The 25,278-nt window shown below is 32.1% G+C and overlaps 5 protein-coding genes across 20 annotated transcripts in view; 2 read left to right on the top strand and 3 right to left on the bottom strand.

Moving 5' to 3' along the window:
- LOC116841906 (kinesin-like protein KIF3A) overlaps positions 1-3,458 on the top strand; it is a 5,061-nt gene extending 1,603 nt beyond the window's left edge. Inside the window, exons 4-6 of the mRNA XM_032810386.1 lie at positions 79-543; positions 768-893; positions 1,055-3,458. Coding sequence (XP_032666277.1) covers positions 79-543; positions 768-893; positions 1,055-1,192 — 729 coding nt within the window. The 3' untranslated portion in view covers positions 1,193-3,458. The remainder of the gene's footprint in view (positions 1-78; positions 544-767; positions 894-1,054) is intronic.
- On the bottom strand, positions 1,367-8,141 carry LOC116841945 (lysosomal Pro-X carboxypeptidase). 3 transcript variants are annotated; one of them, XM_032810489.1, is made up of 8 exons: positions 8,061-8,141; positions 6,924-7,134; positions 6,095-6,235; positions 5,401-5,681; positions 4,749-4,906; positions 4,501-4,673; positions 4,007-4,359; positions 1,367-3,683 (listed from the first exon to the last, which is right to left on the bottom strand). In XM_032810489.1, the coding sequence occupies exons 2-8, from the start codon at positions 7,095-7,097 to the stop codon at positions 3,488-3,490; spliced, it is 1,476 nt and encodes a 491-aa protein (XP_032666380.1). In that variant the 5' UTR covers positions 7,098-7,134; positions 8,061-8,141; the 3' UTR covers positions 1,367-3,487. The 3 variants fall into 3 exon arrangements, with proteins under 3 accessions (XP_032666380.1, XP_032666379.1, XP_032666376.1); XM_032810488.1 differs by lacking the exon at positions 8,061-8,141 and adding an exon at positions 7,526-7,677; XM_032810485.1 differs by lacking the exon at positions 8,061-8,141 and having other exon boundaries at positions 6,924-7,519.
- LOC116841947 (2-aminoethanethiol dioxygenase) lies at positions 7,761-20,455 on the top strand. Of its 4 annotated transcripts, none has more exons than XM_032810499.1 (3): positions 7,761-8,062; positions 15,248-15,641; positions 17,609-18,013. In XM_032810499.1, exons 2-3 carry the CDS (start codon positions 15,342-15,344, stop codon positions 18,011-18,013), a joined length of 705 nt encoding a protein of 234 aa, XP_032666390.1. In that variant the 5' UTR covers positions 7,761-8,062; positions 15,248-15,341. The 4 variants fall into 4 exon arrangements, with proteins under 4 accessions (XP_032666390.1, XP_032666387.1, XP_032666389.1 ...); XM_032810498.1 differs by lacking the exon at positions 7,761-8,062 and adding an exon at positions 14,628-15,134; XM_032810496.1 differs by lacking the exons at positions 15,248-15,641; positions 17,609-18,013 and adding an exon at positions 8,663-10,717 and having other exon boundaries at positions 7,812-8,062.
- On the bottom strand, positions 9,816-14,484 carry LOC116841944 (glucose dehydrogenase [FAD, quinone]-like). Of its 6 annotated transcripts, none has more exons than XM_032810481.1 (12): positions 14,460-14,484; positions 13,227-13,527; positions 12,771-12,970; positions 12,599-12,710; positions 12,338-12,472; positions 12,110-12,225; positions 11,872-12,039; positions 11,072-11,225; positions 10,800-10,954; positions 10,485-10,662; positions 10,144-10,348; positions 9,816-10,065 (listed from the first exon to the last, which is right to left on the bottom strand). In XM_032810481.1, exons 2-12 carry the CDS (start codon positions 13,381-13,383, stop codon positions 9,918-9,920), a joined length of 1,728 nt encoding a protein of 575 aa, XP_032666372.1. In that variant the 5' UTR covers positions 13,384-13,527; positions 14,460-14,484; the 3' UTR covers positions 9,816-9,917. The 6 variants fall into 6 exon arrangements, with proteins under 6 accessions (XP_032666372.1, XP_032666375.1, XP_032666370.1 ...); XM_032810484.1 differs by having other exon boundaries at positions 13,227-13,253; positions 14,460-14,468; XM_032810479.1 differs by lacking the exon at positions 14,460-14,484 and adding an exon at positions 14,126-14,413.
- On the bottom strand, positions 19,948-24,942 carry LOC116841946 (E3 ubiquitin-protein ligase MARCH5-like). Of its 6 annotated transcripts, none has more exons than XM_032810490.1 (7): positions 24,325-24,473; positions 23,341-23,554; positions 23,059-23,224; positions 22,255-22,463; positions 21,745-22,063; positions 21,501-21,666; positions 20,980-21,138 (listed from the first exon to the last, which is right to left on the bottom strand). In XM_032810490.1, the coding sequence occupies exons 2-7, from the start codon at positions 23,513-23,515 to the stop codon at positions 20,980-20,982; spliced, it is 1,194 nt and encodes a 397-aa protein (XP_032666381.1). In that variant the 5' UTR covers positions 23,516-23,554; positions 24,325-24,473. The 6 variants fall into 6 exon arrangements, with proteins under 6 accessions (XP_032666385.1, XP_032666381.1, XP_032666384.1 ...); XM_032810493.1 differs by lacking the exon at positions 24,325-24,473 and adding an exon at positions 24,159-24,289; XM_032810492.1 differs by lacking the exon at positions 24,325-24,473 and adding an exon at positions 23,888-24,029.
- Between the last annotated feature and the right edge of the window lie 336 nt (positions 24,943-25,278).

Here is a 25,278-nt window from a genome sequence, read left to right as displayed (position 1 = left end):
TATATATATATATATATATATATATATATATATATATATAAAACAATCACTTTTAACATAAGTAACAAATATAACGAGATAATATTTGTGTGCATGGAATATTTTAAATTGGACTTAAATTCCAGGAGCGAGAAAGAAGCACTTCGAGAAAAGATGCAAAACTTGCAGAACAAAATTTTAGTGGGTGGCGAGAATCTGTTGGAAAAAGCGGAAGCACAGGAGCAATTACTGGCAGCTGCGGCGATTGAGCTCGAACAACGGAAAAGCAGAGAGGAGCAACTGAAAAAGGCTATCAAAGCGAAGGAAGCGGAACGCATCGACATCGAAGAGAAGTACTCCTCGCTGCAGGAGGAAGCGGCTGGGAAAACGAAGAAATTGGCGCGGGTGTACACGATGTTGATGTCCGTCAAGGCGGAGTTATCTGACTTGCAGCAAGAACATCAAAGGGAGATGGAAGGCCTTCTGGAGGGTGTACGAGGAATTGGTAGAGAATTGCAGCTGCAGAATCTGATTGTGAATCATTATATTCCAGTTCAGTATCAGGTGCGTTTAAATATCCTCACATAAATCTTTCTATCGAATAGAGAAAATAGTAGTATACCGAAAGACAATATTTAAAATAAAAAATGAAAAATCAATGCGACTGAAAAACGATTGAATGTTAGGACAATTAAAAATCTGAAGGATATTTATCAAAGTTAACGGTATATATTTATTTAATTTATTAAATATTTGTCTTAAATATATTCACACATGCTATATTATAGACGATGATCAAAAGATATCTTCATTGGAATGAAGACATCGGTGAATGGCAGCTCAAATGCGTGGCATACACAGGGAATAACATGCGTAAAGCGCAAACCGCATCGCCGGCTGGAAATAATAAAGACGTAAGACTACTCACGCAATATTATTAATTACGCAGAAAAGCGTAATTTTCTCGAAGATTAGTCGTTTCTCAACTTTCCTTTATGACTGAAATTTCAGTTGTAAAGTTTCCTAAAACACCATAAATCACCTTGAAACGTTTTATATAAAATTTTGTCTGCAGACAACTCCACCGGACATGTCGAACATATATCTCTCTTATAACACCGGAATAGACACTACATTCGTGCAACCGAAGAAAGTGAGGAGCCGCTCGGGTGTACCTAGGCCAACCACGGCGCATCGACGTACACCGCACTGAAGACACAATTTCTCAGCCACGATGTCACAAAGGTTTACTTTTTCTCATACTTTTGTAGATCTTTTTTCGTTTCGGATACTCGCGTATTCGCTTGCGTGATCGTGCAGTATATCATATTGTTCGTATCGATGACTCGTGATAAAATGATATACTATAGATTATATAATACAACCGTTTCAATGTTTCCGTCAACATAATTCGCGATACATCTATTTTTAAGATCTTGAAATTTTTTTATACAGATAAATATCGAATACGCGTGACCATACATCGCGTATTCGATTAATTGCAATTTAACATTGATTCAGTCAGTAGAAGCTGATAGTGTCGATACACTGATTTAAATATTCGTTACGAGATGTAGATAGTAGACGTACCTAAAACTATTTAAACGCATTCCTTTTTCGTATTTAGAACACGTTATAAGAGGTACACAAGTATTTTATCTACAGTAACAAATCCTTTTCCTTAATTTATAATATAAACTATTAGCACCTCAACACAAATTTAAATTGTGTGTTTACATTATTAGAGATACACATTTTCATGTTAACAATATGCGCAGGAAACCGCTATTGACGTGGAAAACTGTATGTAAGCCCGTTAGGAAAATGAAAACTATATTGTACCTGTGGAAAGAAACGAATTCGAGAGTTCGAAAGAATCAATATATGTCACATCATGACAAATTAACATATTTATAAATTCAGTTAAAGATGCAATATTCTTAAGAAAAGATTTCACTATACTTATAAGGGAGCTGTTCGACACTTATTGGCTTCTCCATGAAATATATTGTTAAATACAAAAACTTAAGAGTGGCATATATTTTTACACATTAATTGAAGTTTTATAGGAGTGAAACAAGTTCTTCTCAAAGTTATCCGGTAGATGTGATTTTAAGTAAATATCTAAATTATATATATAAAAAACGTTTCAAATAAAAATTTTGTAATAATTAATGCACTTTATAACTGCATTCAGATTTTATCTATATCATATATCATTATTCTATATCATATTTTATCATGAATTATATATTACATATTATGTTATATATTACAGAATTTGTTCGGATTTTGGTTTTTTGTTAATTTGTCATTTATTAAACAATGATTAACTAAAAGCAGTATTTGTTATAATAACTTATTATAGTTTGAAGTTTGTTGTAATATTTATAATTTACTAGTCACTTTCTCTCTGATTATATTATAAATTTACGCTTTCTTTTAGTTGTATTGTGTTTGATTTCATTTAAATATATAAATTAATATGATTGTGTGATCTCATTATATTTATCTTTAGCGCGTAATAGTAGGAAACCTATTTTGTTAGTTGTAGTCCACATTGTGATTGCAATGTTATGCGATAGTAGATGAGTCGCAATTTGGCATATTTGCTCAAATATTTGAGCAGCAAATAAAAATAACAATTAGAATCTGATGATAAAGGAGAAATAATAAAAAATGAAGGTATTTTGCAAAAAAGAAAAGAAATTTTTGTTGAATGGACAATTATAAAATGCACCAATTATCGTTAAACTTTTATTTTAAAACATTTTTTATATGTCATAATTTAGACGATATTTACTTAAAGCTATATCCGTCGAATAACTTGGAGAGATTGTTTCAAAACCCCTAAAACTTCGATTCAACACGTATAAAAAAATAGGTGTCACTTAATTTTTTGTATTTAACAACATATCTCATAGAGAAGCAAATCGGCGCCTTTGTTCCTTTGTTAGAAATTCGTATATCTTTGGTATCTTTATTCGCTCATATCCTTCATGATTTCTTCGTCGCATAAAATTAAATATAATAAAAAATAAATTAGGGAAAATGGTACAGCGCATGCTTACAATTAGTGTCAAGCATTAGTATTAAGTAATTCAATAATGGTGTTTTACGAGTCCTTATTTGAAGAAACGACAATTTTTATATGCTCTAGTGACAGGAAATCCAAACAACATAAATGTCTGAAGGACGATCGAACCTTTTCGATACATTTGAAACGTGTTTTTAGATTGTCATGTTGCTCAAGAGCATTTTATATTCTGTCGAATCTTTTATAACGCCTGATGAAGCACGCGTATTTATTTACTGTGATATCGAAATATTTTCACGTATTTTTTCAATTGAGCTTTGTCGACGCTTTATTTAATTTTGTAAGCGGTTCACAGCAGTGCTAAGTATTTATTGTTGTCGCGGCGTACGCGTCTTGTTCTTGTATTTATAATTTTTGCAAAATAAAGAAGAATTTCAAGAGACAACAGACGGGCCTGCGATGATAATTATTCTAGCGGTATTCTTCAATCCACTTCTTGATAGAATATCGATGGAACTTGCGCGTGAGGATAACGCTGTACGGATCATTGCTGTTGCTTTCTCGTAAATCAAGATGATGCGCAGCATCGGGAATTAATATAGCTACCGCTGACGAAGACAAGTTGCGCAGTACGCCTCCGCTCGCCCATGGATCCAGTAATCCATTGCTAAAAGAACGTAAAGAATAAAAATAAGAAAAATATGAAAATGGAGGTAGAATTTACTAATGAGAAAATTTACAATAAAAACACATAGAAATAAAATGCAGAAGTAAAGAATCATATGGATATTTTCATATTGCAAAAAACTTCTTTCATTATAAGAATAATATAAATAAAGATTAAATAAGAACTATATATATAGAATAAGAAATGTTGATTGCAACTGTTATACACGATGATCCATCAGCTTTAACAGAAGTTTTATAGAAACATTTCAAAATGAAAAAAAAATTACGTATATTTACACATAGATTCGCTGGTTTATATACCTGAAATTGATATTGGTCACGGTAGAAAGATTTTTGCAACCATATTGCTGACAAACTCGATAAGGCTGCGGAGACACTGAATATTTCTTGAAACATGTATCATTGTAATCCTTGAAGTTCCATTTTAACGGCTCGAACATGTCGTTGACACCGTCGTAACACATCGGCATCACCATTTCCGTACACGATTGATAGTCCCATCCTAAATCTGCACCTAAAGCCGGTTCCGCGTCCTTTATAGAAAGGCAAGCTGTTTTGCCAGTATAGTTTGTGTAAATATTAATAGCCCCATGAAGCGCTGATAATAGCGGCTTTCCTGTTAACGAAGAGTTTGTCAAGTGTCGACAGAAAACCTAAATGAAAGAAAAAAACAATTAAATTTGCAGTTTGGAAAAATTAAAAATGTAAGACTACTGACAACTTTGAAGCCAACAAAAAATTCACAGAAATTGGAAGGAAAGTTTACCAATTAAGATGAACTATAAAATACTCACGTTAATTGGATTACCCGGCAGTGGCATTAAAAAATCACTCTCATACGGATAATCGACCATAGCCAGATCTGTATAGACTTCCTTTAGGAAATCTTTCAAGGTCTGTACATGTTCTGCAGTCTTCAGCGGCTCACACAACTTCCAGTTGTTCGACAACCACTTTTTACCTTCGTCTAAGGCAAGAAAAACGATAAGGATGCAAAGGAAATCCAGCTTATGCTAAATTACTATATATACTGTTTCGTTACCGTTCGATGTTACTTCGGTTATCGTGCTCCACGTTTGCCGAATAAGTTTGGCACAAGTTGGACTCGAAGCGCGAAAGTCTGACGTTACTATTCGAGCAAACGCTTCGCACGCCACGACGCCAGTAAACTGCAGAATCGGAGCGGAGCCTGCAATTGCGCTGTAACATATTGATAATATTTTATTGTGTTGTATTAGTTTATGAGTTCGATACAATTATCATCTAGATAAAATGAAGATTATTGTACCTATGTTATACCAAGCAGATAATCATAGAGGAACGTATCATCTCATATAAATATAATTATTATATAAATATTAATATTTACACGAAATATTAATTTATTTGATATTACATATTTGATATTTTATCCTGAATTTGACAATTTCTTGTTATTTTAAATCTCTCCAATATTCTTTTTCAGTGCAGTTCTCGCTAACGCGAGATTTAATTTAAATCTACATTGGTAAAACATTGATTTTTATCGATTTGATCAATACGCCAATATTAAATAGATCATTGGATATCTCGATAAATCGAACGCTAAAGTAGCATATGAAATAAATACACATATTTTTTCCGCGCATATGTTTCCAACTATATAAATAGAACAGAGTCGCAGCAACACTATTATCAATCATTGATAAACATACCCCTGAACAATATGAGGATACTTCATACGCATCCAAGCGCTAAGCATACCGCCGTAAGAGCCGCCAAAAACTATTACCGGGCTACGATTATATTCCGGCTTTGATCTCAAGTGCTGAATAAGCTCCACGTAGTCAGCCAGAGCTTGTTGAGATGTTAAATATCCGAGATGCCGCGAATCAGTGAAAGATTTGTTGCCGTAGGGCAACGATTCGCCGTAGTAACGATGCTCGGCGAAAACGACCAGCGCGCCGAATTGCGGAGCGCTTTCCCATAAAAAGCCCTAACAAGCATTTCACGTTAATTATTAAATATGCATATACACACGTCCATACATATTTTATGTTTAATAGTTGAAAGTCTATCAGTTAATAGTCTATCAGTCCGTTATATATTTACATTTACATACATTTTTCTTAGGAGAAAGATATAAATTATATAATATAGATTATATCTAAATTTAGGAGATGAGAATAATATAAAATGAAATTGAAAGGGCAATGTAACAATCAGGATATTACATATTAAATAGATAAAGAATGAATAGATGTGTGTGTGTGGTTAAATAACAAAAATGTAAACCAAGTCCTTTCTTGGTTTATAAGCTGAATGATAACAAACATACATATAATTAACCAATTAGATAATGCGTATGATACAACATATTATAATATGTCTAAAATTGTTTAATCTTACCGTATTTTCAGCAAAAATTTCAATTCTGCCTTCATTCCCAGTGTAAAAGAATATGGGAGCATTTTCTGTTTTTCGCCAAGTATCATTAACAAGATATCTTAATTTGAAGGTATCTTCTATAGCAAAGTTAAAGTGATCCACCTTTGAACATATGTGACAAAATTAACACCAATAATTAGTAATATAATCACAAAAGATCAATATTAAACTATTACTAATTCAAATATTTTAATAATAATATAAGTGATTTATAAACACAATTAAATTAAATTTTCTCTGTAATATTATATATAACTTTATATATAAATATTATACATAACAATTATATATTTTCAATAAAATGAAATAACACTTGAAAGAATAAATATAAAATCTGTTTTTTTTTTAGTTTAACTATTTGAACTGATACACAGTGATACAATAAGTGAGAACAAATATATTTTGTTTTATTCTAACTTATTGCATCAGTCTGCACCAGTTCTGACAGTTCAGCTAAAAAGAACAAACCTGTGATAATCATATGTAATTGTATGTATTAATATAATAATTGTGTCAGTAAACATCAAGTAACAATGACATTACATCAATATTATAATTTTCTACTTGACAATATAATTGTTATGTATAATATATATTATTTTGAATTTTTTTGTGTTGAGGAAAAAATTATAATATCAATGTAATGTTATTGTTGATGTTCACTGAATACATATACAAATTTGTATATATATTATATATTTATGCAATATATAGATGTCATTTGCAAATATGATACAACTCTCGATAACGGTTATTAAATGAGAAATATAAAGAAAAAAATTTAACTCACGCGTACGTCGATGGTTTTGATGTTGTATTTATACTTGGCACAGTGCGATGTGTTATAATCACACACAGCAGCCGCTTGCCGGCTCTCAATGAACTTGCGTGGAAATGTCAGTTGCAACGTCGACTGAAATAGTGCTGACACAAGCAGCCAAATAATTGTGGAAAAAGTGTCCATAGCGTAATCTTGAGGAGGTGTAAATTCTTACTGAAATCTGTTTTGCTTAATGATGTTAAGAGTCCGCAGGAGTCATAGTGGAGACCTCTCGCGAAAAGTTGCGAGATAAATAAGAAAAAAATCACTTTTATATTATATTTATAATCAAGAGAAACGATCGCAGGATACTACAAAGCATTTTTTTTTTTTGAAAAAAGGTCAAAATAATAATTGAATAAATTATTTGAATGGATGTTTGCCGTGCAATGCAGCATAAGCCCATATATTAATTTATTAGAAATTTTCAAGGGCCTAAATGTAAAATCCGATTCTGCAGCATCGTTATCACTTATGCAAGGAAGATGCAACAGATATTTGGTGAGCAAATATTGTGTTTACGAGGCGGCAAAATACGTCAAATATAGAAAGTGTAGTTGACTTGACCTAACCTTTCTACTGTTCTCTCTCTCTCTCTCTCTCTCTGGTTGCAGACCTTTCTCATTGGCTCTTTTATCATACCTTTCTACTGTTGCATCTGCGCGAGCAATGCATAAAGCCAGCGGCACACGATGCTTGTTTTCGTGTTGGTTTGATTGCTGGATAGAAATACTTTGTTCTGATTGGCGCATCTCTGAAGATGGATAGAAATGCACTAATCAAAACAGAGTATTTCCATGCAGCAAGTAATCCAGCACGAAACAAGCATCGTGTGCCGTTGGCTTTAGTGATTGAATTGACGTATTGTGAGAAAAGTGTAGATAATACAAAGAGAGTTGCACCACCGCAGTTTGATATGCAATTGATGGAACCAGAGAGAGAGAACGGTGTTTCGTGCTCTCGCCGCGCGAGGCCTTCAGGATCGAGTCAGGATATTTTACGTGTGAACGTGTAAACAAAACAATATGGACGAACAGGCGCGTACAATTTTTTGCGGAAATTTGAGCAACGAAGTAACCGAAGACATTCTGTATGAGCTATTCTTACAAGTTAGTATTTGATTCTGTGATCCTCGAAATAATACGTTGAGTGCTTTCCATTTATGTAACGTGTCGACACTTGGGCTACGTTCGCTTTGAGCACTTATGCGCTGTAAGCGTCATTCTATCTTTATCGCTTATTAAATGCGAGAAGAAGATAGAATGACGCTTACAGCGCATAAGCACACAAAGCGAATGCAGCCTTGGTCGATTTGTGTTTACACAACTCGAAACATTCAATCACTTTTTGAAAGAAGAGTCACGCGAAATCAACTTGTATCACTCGCAAACAATTACGCAAAATAAACGGAAAGCAGAACTGGCACCACAATTTGACTTATATTAACCTATGCTATTGAATGGAAAGTACTTGTTATAACCTATAAGTTGACCTGTGAGAAGATATATACAGATTAAAGATACTTGGAAAAGAGAAAAGTTCTAGTCAATATTTTCGTCTCATATTTATATAATAGTCGGACGTGTACATTACCATTAATATTACACACGGATGTTATATAAATATTATTGAAAACATTCAAGTATTGCATGCCCTTACACATGTGATTAATACATGTAAGATTAATGTAGATGTGAATCGTTTCTCAGGCAGGTCCTATAGAAAAGGTATCCATTCCTAAAGACCGCGATGGCAGACAAAGAGCATTTGGGTTCATTACATATAAACATATGAACTCTGTAAAATATGCTTTAAATCTATTTGAGGGTACAACACTGTGCAAACGTACTCTTTGTATGAAACCAAGGTGCAATGCTGAAGCACGACAAGTAGATAATACTGTGAATCACAGTATGCATAATATGATGCAACCTCAGTTAATGCAGCAAAATATGCATAATATGCACAATATGCATAACATGATGCAACTTCCCTTGGCACAAAAAAATCAATTACTGCAGCAGACTCAACATCTAGCTCTAGGCAATTTTTCATTGTTGAACGCGAATTCTAGTAACGATGATAAAAATCTTAAAAGAATGTATCCTTATCAGAGAGATAGGGATAAATATCGAGAGAGAGATAAAATTAGAGATAGGGATAGAGATAGGGACAGAGATAGAGATAAGGATAGAGACAGAGACAGGGAAAGAAACAGGGAGCGTAATCATAACGATTACTATAGAGATGAAAGACCACATTATAATAGAGACAGTAACTATCATCCCAATGATAACTCACGATATAATGGCAATAGGAAGAGATGGTCTTACCACTGATAACAACCATTTTCAAATCACTCTCTTTTTACATGGTAATCTTAAATTTTCAACAATTCTCGATCCTGACTTACTGAACTCTTATTATTTAAATCTTGTTGCTTTTACGTTTATCTATGTGTAATAATCCTTATAGCCTTAATCTATGAAGTTATATTATTTTAAAGTACAATATACTCTCTCTGAAAGTATATGATTTGGTCATGTATATTTGGTCAATAATAATAATAATCTTGGATACAACTTGAATGTAACTGCAATTAATTTAGTATATTATAAGAATGTACATATATATATATTTTTTGTATTATATATATATTGATGTGTATATACATATATATGCACATATGTATTTAAGATATTTTATATATGAGAAAAAAAGGAAAATACTATAAAATCCAATTATTAACTGAATTTTGTTTTTGCTAGTATGACATGCGACATGACACTGTAAATTACTACTTCGATAATTTACAGTCATGATAACCAATCAGTCGTTGCTACACATTAAATATTAATTAAATTCTTTGTAATAAAGACTTTTTATTATAATTTTGTAAAATATATTTCGCACAGTATTACAAGATATATAAAAAAATAAAGTCAGAGGACATCTGCGTTATCTTTATGTTTCTTTTTCTTTTGTTTTTCCACTTCTAAACATACGGGCGGCTTTTTGTGACAAAGCAATCACAGCTGCATTGGTATTACCGCTCGGTAGCGACGGCAGGACCGACGCGTCCACGACGTACAAATTTGTCATATTGTAAATCCTGTAAATGAGCACAAAAATATAAAGTATATTATTCATGCCATATGCATAGCAATATGAATTTCATAGCGATAGTTACTTGAACGACGTGTCGACGACATCGCCTATGCGACATGTACCGGCTGGATGATAAGACGTTAGTGTCAAGTGTCGTACATAACATCTCCAGTACTCCCTAGTATCAAATATTTCATTTTCGCAACCGGGGAAGGGTTCTCTGTTAAGGGACGCGCCGCAGGCTTTCAAAGCATTCGTTTCCAAGAGCTCCTTTACGAAATACAAACCTAAGCATTTTTATATTGTATTACATATAATATTAATATGTTCGTATAGAAGCGTTCTTTTAAGTTATAATATAGTGTTTGTATGAATGTATAATTAGAATATGTATTATTAATATCATATGTATGTGTTAATTACCTTCTATGAGAGCTTCAACGTCGTCTTTATTGGACAAATATTTCGGATTAATTAGAGGTTCGTCAAAGGGATCGTTACTTCGTAATCGTATCTCTCCGCTACTTTTAGGGTGCAGTAAGACAGGCGCGATTATTACTGTATTTTTATGTGAAAGGGAAGAGAAGTATTTGGCATAGACCTATAAGAACGTTTTCACGAAAATTGAATTTCTTGAATAAAATATCTAAACATTATTTTTTGTTCTATCTTTCATATAATTTCACTTGTGATACTTATTACAAGTTTATTTTATATAACTTATGTGTGCATATATACCTCATCAGAAATTCCCATTATTCTTTTAAACAGAATACCATGATCCTTTATACCAAGAGGAATCATTAATAATTGCAAATCTGGTGCTGCAGATTTATTGTTTAAAACACTATGGAATGTTCCTAATACCTCAATTGCTGATGATGTCCATGGACCTAAATAAACAAATTAATACATTCTGTATTTTGGAAAATATATATATTGTGGAGGAATATATAGAGAAAATATAAATAGAGAATGTCCATTTTTTCATATAATGTATATTCTCTTACCTTTCCCAAAGAGAAAGTAATTAAAAGCGGATATAGGATTCAACATTTCAAGTAGATTCAATCCAATGTTTGCATTAAGAGTGACCAAATCAACACCACTCGTTATATGATCTACCAAATTCTGACCAACTGGCAAGTCATTGATTACATGAATCTAGATAACATAACATATAATTGCAAAATAACAAATTAATAAATGCAAATGAACTATACTGTTGTAAGATATGCAGATGTATTTTGCTTTTGGTTTGAATTAACAAATTTACTTACATACCGATACATATTATACATTGCGCGTAAATTTTCAGATATCTTTACTATTATCAAAAAAGAGGTCCAGAGTTCTTTTTGTCGTTTGTGATAAGACGATAAGTTTGTAAAGAGAGTTTTATGTTTTTATCAAAGCAAACAAGGAATAAGGGAAATAAGAGCCAACTGCCGATCTTAATGGCAAAAATCACAAATTAATAAAAGCTTGTAATACATTTATTTAAGTACAAAAATTCAGACTCGGTCTCGGTTTCGGTCTCAATTTCGGACCCTCTTCAGTGATAATTACAAATAGTTTCGAAAATGTAGTTACAAAAAATTCGCATAAGTCGCAATAGAAGAACTTGTAAATCACGCAACAGCAAACTAAGCAAAGGTAATATTGATTATCTTTGCTGCCACTAAGATCGGTAGTTGGCTCTTATTTGCTTTATTCTTTGTTTGCTTTGATAAAGTTCTCAAGAGCCTATAACTTTTAAATTATATGTTTTAATTTAAAGTTAAAATTAATTATGAAGGAGATTACTTACATTAAGATCTTCTAAATATTTTCTCGGTCCAATGCCAGATAACATTAGTAATTTTGGACTTTCAATTGCACCAGCACTTAGAATAATTCCTTTTTTCGCCGTGGCAGTATATTTATTATTAAATCTAATAAATTCAATTCCCTCAGCTTTATCAGCATTCACCAATATCTAATGTAGAATTGACTTCTTAGTTTTAGCATGATAAAAGTCTGAGTAAAATCTTTTCGAGTAGGCTTACTTTAGTTGCAAGTGCGTAAGTTAATATAGTTAAAGCATGATTATGGTTTTTATATAGTACTTTATCCGTACTCCACCTTTCACCATTTTCCATTGTTAGCCGAGCTTTCATGAAACCTAGATAAAGCATATTGCCATTAAAAATACCACATATATTTTTATTTAAGAATTAACTTTTATTTAAGAATTAACTTTTATTTAAGAATTAACTTTTATTTAAGAATTATACCTATGTCTAGTTTCGTATTCATATCACCTACATCGTGATTTAATTCTTTTATCGCCTCTAGGACTACATCGGCAAAATTAGAATGCCATCTCAATTCACTTGTACTTATTGAATCATTGTGCTCAGCAATTGTCTCTGAAGATATACAGATAAAAAATTTAAGAATATTTAGCCATACTTATAAATTAAATAAAGTATGTATATATATACTTTTCAATATTACTAAATATACACATATTGTTATATAAAAATCTCATGTACGTAAAAAGTCTGGAAACCATCCTTCATAGTCCAGCCGATGCCCTAATACATAAGCCATATAATTTAATCGGCTTGATCCTCCAAGAATTTTACCTCTGGGCCATATGCTTTGCTGTAGAAATTTTTATGACAGTATATACATTAGATTTTTTAGCATACAAATACTACTTACGTTATTGACCAAACTTTTGCACGAATGTTCCTGAGGTACAGTAACATATTGCCAATCATAAGCAGTTTTTTGTATTATTGGTGCTAAAAGTGGTATGCTAAGCAAAGGTGGTGCACTACCACCTGCTTCCAACAATAATACACTATTCTTATCTTCTGCCAAATGTGATGCTAGAATTGCACCAGCACTACCAGCACCAACTAGTAGAATATTACAATGTTTATTATATGTTATAATAAAAAATACATAAATTAAAATACCATATAAAGTATAAAAAATTTATATTATTCAATCATATTAGTTATGTTTTTATACATAAAATTTATATCAAGTTATTTATATTTTATGGATTCTTTAAAAGAGATCGGTGTGATAACAATCAATTTCACTCTACAATATATACGATAATAAATTACGTAAATAATGTAAATATTTTGAATTAAGTATGCAGCTTACCGACAATATAATCATATTGTTGCATATCTCGAACATTATTGTTGAATATCCATTGAAAATATGTATCCGTTATGTAGGCAAAATTAATATAAAAAACAAAAATCCCCGTAAATATGCTCAGAAAAATAAATAGTGTCGATTTTATAATAATAAACATTTTATATGATTTTGAAGGCAAGAGGGAAGATTTAAACTTAAAAAAAAAATAACGATGGAGAGAGAGAAAGAGAAGATATTAAGTGCATTCAGCGAATACAATCGTTAAGTAATTTGTCCATGTGATTGACCTGGATCTAAGAATCTAACAGTAAAGACTGGTTTATGATAGCCGTAATCTGTACGTATTGGGTCCCTGGAACCCCAACTTTGCTAAACGTGCTAAATCGAGATTTTGTTGCGTTTCTTTTTTCTTTTAACCCGTATATCTCGGAATTCCTTAATTCTATCAACTTTTATTCATTCTTGTTCGTTAATCAATTCTCTATAGATTAAAAAAAAGGTAAAATATATCAATTTTTGATAAAGTTACGATACAAATATAGATGGGGTCCCCGGGACCCTAGTGTGTATAGCACGTAGGCAAAATATAAGTGTGCATACGAAAAGTTAACTTATGTCGGAATCGTAAAAAATTAATCAATTATAGTCGAATTATAAAAGAATAATCGATTGTGATTGGTCAATTTTTTACGACATAAGTTAACGGATTACGGCTATCATAAGCCGGTATTCATAGTCGAATCTTATTTCAAGGTCGTCTTAAGTAATGTCTTAAGATGCGAATACTGCTCTGTGATAGATTCATGATATCTTAAGACAGTACTTAAAATGATCTTAAACATAAGATCGGGCTATGAATACCGGTCATAAACCAGCCTTAAGAATCAATAATTACTAACTGTTCACAGAACGTTTTATTCCGTTGAACGTAGCCAGCAGAGCAGAGCAACATCAGCAGAGAAAAGAACTCAATGAACTTTGGCCTGTGTTTCAAAATTCACTGCCTGTGAGCTAATGTCGAGGCCAAGTAACAAGCGACACATATACGTTACTCCGCCTCGAAATCAGCTGTTTATCGTTGCTAAGAGATAAGCTATTTCTTTTACATACAGAGCCTGTTTCTCGTGAGCTCTTCGTTTATACATTTTAATTAATTACGGAATAAATATTGAGAAAATTTCAAAATGATATATAACTTTTATGATATATCATTTTTACTTGTTCTACCCGTACACAGCGGTTGCTCGATCAGTTACCGGACATCTTGTATATTTCAGTGGCTGTAACTAGAGATTTAGCAGTCTAGTAGTATATAGAAGGCTGAATACGGTAAAGTACGTTCCGATATTCACTGCCAGTTCTGCGAATATACAGTTTGTGTTATGTATCCTATAGATTTGAAGTACTGAATATCGGAACATACTTTAGAGTTATCGTATCTGAGACACGATATTGCAAAAACTCCTTCATACAACATCCAATGAAGATACGTTTTGGGTAACGTGTTACCCAATGAGCATTGCGAATACATATAATCGCAAAGACGTCTTTTTCATTGAGTCTCTTTTCTACCTGCGTTCAAATAATCCTGGAAAATATTTGTGAAACAGTTGAAGCTAAAAAATTACGTAATTTGCTCATATATGCAATTTATCGCTTCTCTAGGAGCTACATTAGATGTAGCATGATATATAATCTCGTGTATATCTGTGATTATCGTAAACACTTTTGCAAGTGATATAAATGCGAGCTCCTGACTCGGAAATAGTTACGTAAAACGTTTGCCATTTCTTCTCAAGAGAGGCGAAAGAGGTTATTCTTTTTAGTAATGGATCGTGTATCTCTTTAGAATGAATCTCCTTGGGAGCAGTTTTAAGTACGCTTAATACTAAAGGAACATTGTACACGGTAATTCGCTACTTTCATTGTATTATCGTTTGTGCGAGTGACAGTTGAGGTTAGGTTAGGTTATGATATCGCCGATAAAAGCGAATTAGTGAATCGTGAATTGCGTTTTTTAGATACACATCTCGACATCTTGTAGACGTCTATCGGGATATCGCCGAGAGATAAGCTCAGAGAGAAAGAAAAGGCGTATTAATTCGCGTATTCATCATGGCATCGGCGATCGAAGTTCTAGCGAAGCAGGCGATGAAGACGTTCGGCGATCGCAGGAGCGTCAGCTACAGGCTCTGCCAGAAGAACTTGGACAAATTGTGGAGTCTGATGAACAAGCTCACTGCCGAGGATGTGAAACTGGACAAAAATGTGCTCGACTATGTCAGCACGCAGCCAGCACCTATGTGTGTAATGGACATACTTGAAAATAAGGATATAACAATCGCGATTTTTATACTTAAGCACGGAGTCACGATGCCTATGCACGATCATCCTGGGATGCATGGTCTGTTGAAGGTAAGATATATTTGAGACTTATACAGGATGGTGCGATAACCATCCTGTGCAACGTTGAATATCTCTGCTATTTCAAACAATATAGAAAAATTGCACGTGCAGAAATTTTTGTAGGGGATGCAATATAGTGACAATGATTCTTTTGTGAATGGAGATAGATAGGAGATATCAAGGTCACTTTAAATTTCTTTTAATGGAGAATTCTATGATTTTTCTGAAACAAATCAATTTCTCTGATTATTCTGTATACAAAAATGCTGGGGCAAAATCTTTGTAAAGCAAATATTTTCTGAGATATTCTTCATTTTATTCCATTACAAAATATAAAATGGCCCTAGTTATGCAAGAATGATTCATTCCACAAAATTATGATTTGCAAGTTTTCACTATCAATGAATAATCCATATATCTGTATGTAATGAATAGACCCAAGACAGAAATGATGCTCCAAAACTTATGAGCTGAAATTAATTAAAAAACAGCTTTCATTTTTTACTAGTTGTGATTTTCTACTCATTTTTTTAGAATCAAGTTTGTCAATAAACACCCTTAAAGAGAAGAAATTTGCTTGATTTCTTGAAGAATTGCAAAGAACTTCAAGTGCAATACTTTTTATATCGTGTATCACATTTTCATCTTCAGCTTTTTCAAAATATATTTCATGTGAATTATTCTTGCATAACTATGGCCAGATATTTCTAATTAAAATATTAGGTGAAATATTTACATATCTTTTGATAACCTTACCTTATTATTTTACATTAATATAATGACTAGTGAGATTGATTCTTGTAAAAAAAAAAAACAGAAATCTTAAACAAAATTCTGTTGCATTTTGTAGATTTATTGATGCTAGTGTGCAAATACCAATATTATTGATCGATTTCTCTGGTTTTTTAGGTATAAAATTATTCAGATGAGATGTTGAAAAGTGGATAATTTACGGGATATTTTGTCTTGTAGAGATATTTCGGAGGATGTATATATATAGCTCTTAAAAAAAGTTTTTAGATCAGTGATTCTATACTTAATCATATTTATGTTATTTTATGTTTGACTAAATAAATTGGTTTAAAGTGTAATATTTTGTAATTTAGAAAACTTGTATCTAAACTTAATTTTTTTGGTAATTTTACTGCAGTATTTTTACATGCTGAATGATCAAATGAATTGACTTGTGTGAGAAGGACCATATGATTCCGTTTAACAAATCAAGATAGGTCTTTTCAAAATCAAGTGAATATATTACAATATATTTTTTTCTCCCTTAAAATAACAAAAGATACTTCATATTTTGTACTAAAATATATATATCAGAATAAAAAAAAATATCTTGGAAAGTATTCGTTTTCAGACAATTTTACCTCAGTACTTTTATACATAGAATGTGTGATCAGAGGAATTGATTTGTGTCAGGAAAATTATTTAAAAGATTTAAGGGTATCCCGGATACACTCACATCGTCCATTTCTTCTTAATGATGTCAAAAATTCTTATGAAATATGTTGAGATAGAAAGGTATATCACAAAATAATACTTGGACGTATTTTGCAAAAATATTTAATATACATTTCCTCGTTTCTGACATTATTAAGAAGAGATGGACAATACATATATTCAGGAATCTTAAAATATAGCCTTGAAATTTTTTATCTACTTCTACTCACAAAAGAATCATTGTCACTATGTTACAAACTTATAAAACTTTTGTAGACACTATTCTATATTGTTTGAAATATAGTGGATATGTTCAAGGTGGGGTAATAGTTATTGCATCATTTCCCAGATAGCCAAACCCGCACAAACAGATTTTGTCAGAGCCTGGTACAAAATTTTCAATTTGCTTATTGGATCTGTATTTAAATTTGAATTTTGAATTGTCAGATATCTTTGTGTGTAGTGACAATACCAACTTGATTATATATTTATGAATACGGTCGATACCAAATGAATACTAAAATATATAGGTGATCAGTGGTATAGTGGAACTGAACAGCTATAGTCTGAAGACAAAGAGCGATCATATAATTAAGGCGAACGAGGAAATTGCGGCAATCAGACATCGGCCGATCACTCTTCATAGTAATTCGTCTGCTTGCATTCTCACGCCGTCAGATAAGAATCTGCATGAAATTTCTTGCATCAAAGGACCTGCAGCTTTCCTGGACATACTTAGTCCACCGTACGAGGTCAATATGTTCGGCCATGGACCAAGACCGTGTACATATTTTAAAGCCGTCAAATCTAAGCTGTGCACAGAATCGACAGATGTGATTGAGGAAGTGCACTTATCGGTCGTAGAGAGTCCACCGGACTTCTACTCCTCGAGTTTGGAATACATCGGACCGTCACTAAAGACTTACAATGACTGAAACAACGTTTTTCGTTTTCTACAAAATTCGTGGATTTTGAATTTGTTACGTTCGCTCTTCTATATAGTGATCAGGATTGGGAAGTAACGTGTTATTCGTTACGTGTTACCGTTAATGTTACTTCTTCAGTGATAACTTAGTAATGACATTGTTTGCGTTCAGCAGGAAAAGCAGTTTAGGTTGCGTTGCCAGCAACTTTGCAACTTTTATAAGACTTTCTGCTGAACGACACTCAGCGGTTTACGCTTTTCCAATATATTTACTAAACGGTGTCCAGCATACTGAAAACATGTTGAATGAAATAGCCACCACTAGCCGCCACTCTTTTCTTCTACAATTGATAGTATATCTGTGAGTCTGGATTATTTTTTTAACGATAACGAGTTACTTTTTAAGTTACTTTAAGTAATTTAAAAACTTAAAAAGTAACTTAAAAACTTAAAAAGTAACTTAAAAAGTTATTTTTTAAGTAACTCCCAACTCTGGTAGCAATGTAAGATAACTATGATTTTTGTTTTATGTAAATTTGCAAGTAGCACCTTGTGTTTTTTAAGAGTCAAAATAATTTCTATCGAGATTAAAGCAATGCTGTAGCAGAATTAATTGTTAATTACGCCAGATGGAGTTACAAGTAAATGACTAAAGCACAAAATAGAAGTGCTAATATGCTCAGAAAATAAATTAAACTGCACAATTGTACTACAAAAATTATTCTCATACACTAGGTGACAATTGCGTAATAAAATATCAAATCATGATACAAGAGAAAAGAGCACGATAATTCTTATTCGTATTTTTTATATATAAAACGAAGAAGCGTAATCGTGCTCTCTTAAATACATAGTATATGTTACATTGTGTATTGATCATAGACAATTCCAATTTAAAATAGTTTTTGGTTAGTTCATAAGCAAAGATTACATTTTGTTACATCTAGCTGTTATTTATTTTCATCGTATAGCTATTTTGTAGTGTTATATAAAGAGATGTTTTACTTTCTAAAAAAAAGTATATTTATACATACATATGTTTTTTGTAGTTTTTAAAGTCATATTTTTCTTGTTCTTTATCTATGGATGTTTCAAGTGTCAATTAATTTAAATGTAAAGTAGATTATATAAGCAATATTTATATTGGGAATACTATTTTCTTGATATACAAGTACAAAGAGAGATCATCACAAAAAACGGGTAAATTATATAGTTTAAGTATGAAAGATTATAAGCTTAATTACTCGAGATATTCGAGTATTAACAAATTGTTAGTTTTGTTTCATGTTTGTCAACACAATGGTTATGGACAATTGTGATTACGCGAAAATATGTATTTATATTTTCGGTGGTGCGTTATTTAAAATTTTTTTTTTAATATTTAGTCAAGACATATCTATATATCTTTTCTAAATTTCTTCTGATTTCTTTAAATTTTACTTAAATAATAAAGTACTTAAAGAAATACAATGTAATGTTATCGAGATTTTTAAGTATTTTCTAAAACTTTATTGTACTTAATTAGTTGGATATATTTGCACGAAGAAAAATTTAATAAATATTTATATGTGACATAAAAAAAGTTGTTACACCGATGATTCCGTACTTAGTTATTGTATGTATGGTCTAAAAATAAGTTTTGATCTAAAGTATAATATTTTATAATTAATATAATAGGCAGTCTATGTCTAAACTGCAGTTTATATTAAAAAAGAGAATTTGAGACTATTAAATTACAGCTGAAGTTAATTGATGTTATAGAAAATAATCACTAAAGATCACAAAAATAATGTTGATGTTCACAAGTACTTGAATATTTCTGGTACTAATAGCATGTGACAATGTTATATATGTTCACTGACGTATCTAGTCAGCAAAAAAAGAATGTATATGTATAGAATTGTCCAAATTCCATTGAAGGCATTGTTATAAACGAAACAAACATGAGGCAGGTATGAATTTTATTGTTATAGATGTAAGTGTAAACATTGTAAATTATTCTATTTATATTGACGAGCTCCTTTTATATCTGCTACAGGTTACTTTATGTCAGCATTTACATGTGAAATTAGATTACAAAATATAGCCTACAAATTTTAGCTATAATAATACAATAGCCTTATATTTATACTATATTGGACTCTAAAATCACTATTAAAAAGAGTTATAGATAACAAATATTTGTCACAGCAGTTCATTGCGTTAATTTTCTTCCTGTGGCATTTTATATCTTTTACATGAGCAATATTAGTCTTTAACGAGTTAATTACAAGTTAGATAACTTTAGTAATATAAAGAAAAAGGTTATGTAACCATTCCCCACTTTTGTTTATTATACAAGGAAGATTGGAGAAAGTAAAATATACATATAATATATGTATATATATATACACACACACACACACACGTGTGTGTATATATATATATTAGTCCAATAAAATTATATATTGAAGGAGGTGTCACTCTATCCTCACATTACTTAACATCTTCACCTTTACCTTTATGGAATTCACCTTCTTGGAAAATATAGACCTGTATTAATTTTCGACAATGTTTGCATACGATATTTTAAATCTTTATACGAATATATACAGATTTCATTATTCTACGGTATGCTCGTACCGTATATCACCAAAAACACGTATGACACTGAAAGTTATTACAGTGAATGAAAAAATATTTGCAAATATGCATTTCTTTTTGGATAATATTACACAAAAATGAGAAAAATGTATTAATATATATTTAAAAAAAACTATATTAATATAGAAATTTGCGTTACGCGATACAAGATTCTTTTTTATGTAAATTTGTCTAAAAAAGAAGGAGTTATACAAATATTTTCGTCCACTGTATATCTCTCAAACATAGTCAAATTTTACTTGAAAGTGAATCTTTATATATATGTTGGAAAAATTATATCCACACATTATATAACTGGTATTTTAGATATCTGTTTTTTAACGTTTTATTTTTTTAACTTGTCTGATCGCTTTCGGAGTTTTGTTGCCTCTTGTACAACGCTACATTACTCTCCGTATAGTCCATCACGCGACGCTGACACTGTCTCATGTATTGTTGTTGCTTGTGGTAAATCTTGAATGCACCCTTTATTGTTAAGAACGCTGCACCACCCTATATATACAAAATAAAAATATACTTAATTATAAGGGAGACATGTTGAGTCTGTGATATTTAGAATTACTTTGTCTAGATTATCAGTTTTATTATATTATTGGATCATTGTATATAAAATATCATCTCGAAAGTTTTATCAAACGTTTTAACTTGTAAAATAAATGTTTACTGATAATCAGGTATTGTAAATACCTACCATACCAGGTATTACAATACCAGGTATTGTAATGAAATAATACTTTCATAAAGATAAGTTTCTGTGAAATAGAGAGAAAGAGAGAGGGAAAGAGAGATAGCAGTTTTTCATATTGCGGCGAACTTGTGGAAATATGACTGGCGTAAATATCTTTAATACGTACAAGTAACGTTCTTTGAAAGTTGGAATTTATACTTTCGAAGAATAATTTCCCGCATATACTGGCGATAGTTGGCAACAAAAGCGCACCACAAAGGACGCGGGTCGCGGATACAGGATCGTTCATCGGCGGAATATCTTCTGATTGTACTGTGTCTTCACTGGAATAACTGTAATAATAATGATACATTCAAGTAAACACACGCAACCCTGATGAAATAAACAGAGATAGATATCGGTGTACGAACCTACTCGGTAAAAAGTGCCTCAAGATAGGAACTTTACAAGCATGTCGCCTCAAAAAACTAAGGGCCTGATCTTCCCATCTAAGCATTTTCCCCAGAACTAACATAATTGGAATAGTCGGCAAACCGACGAGTAGAACCAAAGGATCAGCCTGTTCCATCATAGTGAGGCCATCTTTATGACCCACTACTTGCATAACAGTTACTGCACCGTAAGTTACAGCCGTCCAATATATGGATCCAACAACTATACCAGCGGCAATGAAGGGACATACTCGAAAAATAACAGTGTCGATCGTGTCGAGTATTACCACTAACGGACCTACAATTTGCGCTATGTTATACAAGATATCCTTTACTTGTACTGTGTCATTTTTTAATGACATATTTACCAATTAATTAAAAGTTGATCTTTTTTGCAATTATAGATTTATATCTCCAAGTTTTTTTTTATAATTGTATTACTATTGTAAGAAAGAAAAATGTATTGTTTACAATATTAATATCACTCACCCATATTTGGGTAAACTATAATATATTCTGTATTACACTGTGGGCAAGCCACAGCATGTTCAGCATGGCCTTTTTGTTTTTCATCAACCCATCTTTGTATGCAACCTTGATGAACCCATTTTGTAGTGCCTCTACAGTGGCATGGTTTAACCCATGCTGCAGTTGCATCATCTTCATCTGTTGCAAAGCATACCCAACAATATCGCTTACTGCAGACAAAAATAATCAATGTTATAATGCTTTCCATATAATTATCAAACAATTGCTACAAGTTCTTAAGAAACAGAGTATCAAGTATATCTCTACATTTGTAAACCTGACTGTTATTTTCTATGCCTCTAAGATGCGCCTACTTATATTCTTTCCGTCTTTTTTATGTTATTCAAATTTATCATATAAAATTGAAAAAAAAACTTAATGTTTAAGTATTAAAATGATACATAATGAGTTAAAAGCACAAAAATATCAAATCAAATTTGAAAATCTCAAGTTTTCTAATCTTTTTTTTAATAAGATTTTTAGAAAAAGTATGTCTGGGAGATATGAGGTTGTTCTAGCATCTAAACAGATAACACTGTCAGAGTTAATATGCCAAACTTATATAAACTTCAAATGTGAACAATACAAGAAATCAGGTAGTTTATAATAGAAAGTTTCTATTATTTTAAAAGTCTAATTGCATGTATATTCTATGGAATATAGAGTATATCAGTGATTTTGTAGAATTTCTTACCAGAAAGATAATATAGGATCATAAAATTAATTAATTTTTATAACACATGTGATTACTCAATATTAGCTTACTCTTCATCCATGCTCAATGATCGCATACTAGATGTGGTATGATTTGGAGAAGATACCCCATCAGTGATATCAACGGACAATTCACGGTCTGTTATATCTTCAGATATATTCTGAGAACTTTCTTCTTCTGATGGAACCACTCGTGCCTGGATATCAGAAGTTCCAGCTGTAAAATATATTAACAATATTGATGAAATAATTGATGTAAAGAATAGCAAGTCTGATCTATATAAATTAAGTATATGTACAGTAGATTGAAATATTTTTTACGCTATAAATTACCATTAGATTCATTGACTTGTCTGTCAACTCTTAAGTTTGTACTGAATCTTCTAAGAGCTTCTTCTATACTTGGAAGACGTCTGATGTTTGCTCTAGTTATACCGGACTCAATACGCACTATTCTTCCACGGCTATCAAGCCCATATGAAATATGTGGCAAATTATCTTCGGACATTGTCTCAGCAAAACAAAGAGTTCACAAATTCATCACCATCTTGAAAACAATATTGTTGAGTGAAATATTATTATAATACTATTATTATTGATACATTCTTATTATTACTATTATTTAATCATTACTATTATGATTATTATTATTACTATATGCAATAATGATGTTATTAACTGTTTTTATAAAATAGCTATATATTGCGTTACATTGCGAGTATAATTTAAAATTATACAACACACTTGTTCTCTCGTCTTTTGCCATAAGTTTTGACATTTAAATATGCAAAGGTTAAAACGTAATTGAGGCGATGTTAACACACGCTATGTAAATATCATGCGAATTATCGCATCCGTATAAACGGAAGAAAATATTAACTTAATTTTACGTCGATTATTTCGTTAAAATGTGTACTCTTGTGACGATTAAAATTCTCTTTAATATTCTACGCATACGATTATGATTACATGAAAAATACGACTGTCGTCGGACTTTTAACCTTGATAACAAAAATGCTAATTTGCGATATGTCGAGCAACGTATGTAACATACGTCAGCGCGGCGGCGAATCGCGTGCATTTATAAGAAATTCGCTCGCGATCTAAAATACGCGAATGTAATGCAGCAGACTGCGAAGTAAAATGCTTACAGCATTTCTCACTTCGGGATCTTCGGATTTTCGTGACTAGCACTTCGAAACGTGCCGAATTTAAATGCGTTCGGTGACAACTGTGCAAGAGTACAATGACGCAAAAATGACGCTCTGTCAAGGAGAGCGTGAAAAAACAAAAAGAAAGGATGGTAGTAGCCCGTACCTGCGACAACGATGATCTTTGTATACATCTCCCCGAATAGCGATAAACGAGACGTTAAGCAGAATCTTGTCAATAACACGTCCTCCTCTTTCTCTATCTCTCTCAAATATCTCGCTTGATATTTGGTGACGAGCGGAGATGTTTCGTTCGTCCTTCCACTCATTTATTCGACCATCTCTTATACCGTGTAGATGCGATTGCTGTAGTATTTATGAACAACTAAATTTCTCCGACGTCGAGTGAGAGCACGAGTTTGTCGAGCGGCCACGTCCGATCTGAATCTTGATGTCTCGCGTATTTGATAATTCGTGGCATACGACAATAGGTAAAGGTCTATTCATACGACGAGCAGCAATGGCAATGAATTAATATCACGTTTTGCTCTGTAGGGCAAGCTGAAGGAGCAAGATTCCGTAATTTTTTAACATTTGCGTTATAATTATAACGCAATCGTTATGACTGAGTTATAATTGTTATGGGTCTTCTACAATGAACCATTAGCACAGTTTAAGTATAATCAGTTACAATTTTTGTAACTGATTTGTTAATACCAGAGAGAGTTACACGACATTTTCCCGAAAATTAGATGGAAAAATACTGGTACCAACAAAAACCTCTAGGCAACACAATTTTAATTTCTGCGGATTAGTGACAGTTTGACACATACACACGTATATGTCAAACGACTCCGAAAGTTCATGGACTTGCTACTTCACAGTGTCACTAATCCGCAGAAATTAAAATTGTTGCTTAGGGGTTTTTGTGGGTACCACCATATTCCCATTTAGTTTTCGGGAAAATTTCGTGTAACCCAAATGTGTACATTGACAAACGGACACAACCAACCACAATGCCATATGCCTAGAGATATTCTAGAGACTCTATAAACAACGACATATGATTGGATGTGTCCGTTTGCAATGTGCGCATCTGGGACTCACTCATTTTCGGATC

This window comes from Odontomachus brunneus, unplaced genomic scaffold (assembly GCF_010583005.1).
Source record: "Odontomachus brunneus isolate Ranch 3 - 2012 unplaced genomic scaffold, Obru_v1 Obru_scaffold_019, whole genome shotgun sequence".
Lineage (NCBI taxonomy): Eukaryota > Metazoa > Arthropoda > Insecta > Hymenoptera > Formicidae > Odontomachus > Odontomachus brunneus.
This window is presented reverse-complemented; position numbering and strand designations above follow the sequence as displayed.

Coding starts and splice junctions, on each gene's coding strand:
- LOC116841946 (XM_032810490.1), bottom strand. CDS start 23,515: ATGTCCGAAGATAATTTGCCACATATTTCATATGGGCTTGATAGCCGT. Junction 23,225..23,340: donor ACAAGTCAATGAATCTAATG/GTAATTTATAGC, acceptor TATATTTTACAG/CTGGAACTTCTGATATCCAG. Junction 22,064..22,254: donor TATAGTTTACCCAAATATGG/GTGAGTGATATT, acceptor CGCAAATTGTAG/GTCCGTTAGTGGTAATACTC.
- LOC116841945 (XM_032810489.1), bottom strand. CDS start 7,097: ATGGACACTTTTTCCACAATTATTTGGCTGCTTGTGTCAGCACTATTT. Junction 5,682..6,094: donor AAATTTTTGCTGAAAATACG/GTAAGATTAAAC, acceptor AATGCTTGTTAG/GGCTTTTTATGGGAAAGCGC. Junction 3,684..4,006: donor GTGACCAATATCAATTTCAG/GTATATAAACCA, acceptor ACGTTCTTTTAG/CAATGGATTACTGGATCCAT.
- LOC116841947 (XM_032810496.1), top strand. CDS start 7,979: ATGGACGAACAGGCGCGTACAATTTTTTGCGGAAATTTGAGCAACGAA. Junction 8,063..8,662: donor TGTATGAGCTATTCTTACAA/GTTAGTATTTGA, acceptor ATCGTTTCTCAG/GCAGGTCCTATAGAAAAGGT.
- LOC116841944 (XM_032810481.1), bottom strand. CDS start 13,383: ATGTTTATTATTATAAAATCGACACTATTTATTTTTCTGAGCATATTT. Junction 12,226..12,337: donor GAATACGAAACTAGACATAG/GTATAATTCTTA, acceptor TGCTTTATCTAG/GTTTCATGAAAGCTCGGCTA. Junction 10,955..11,071: donor TTACTTTCTCTTTGGGAAAG/GTAAGAGAATAT, acceptor TTGTTTATTTAG/GTCCATGGACATCATCAGCA.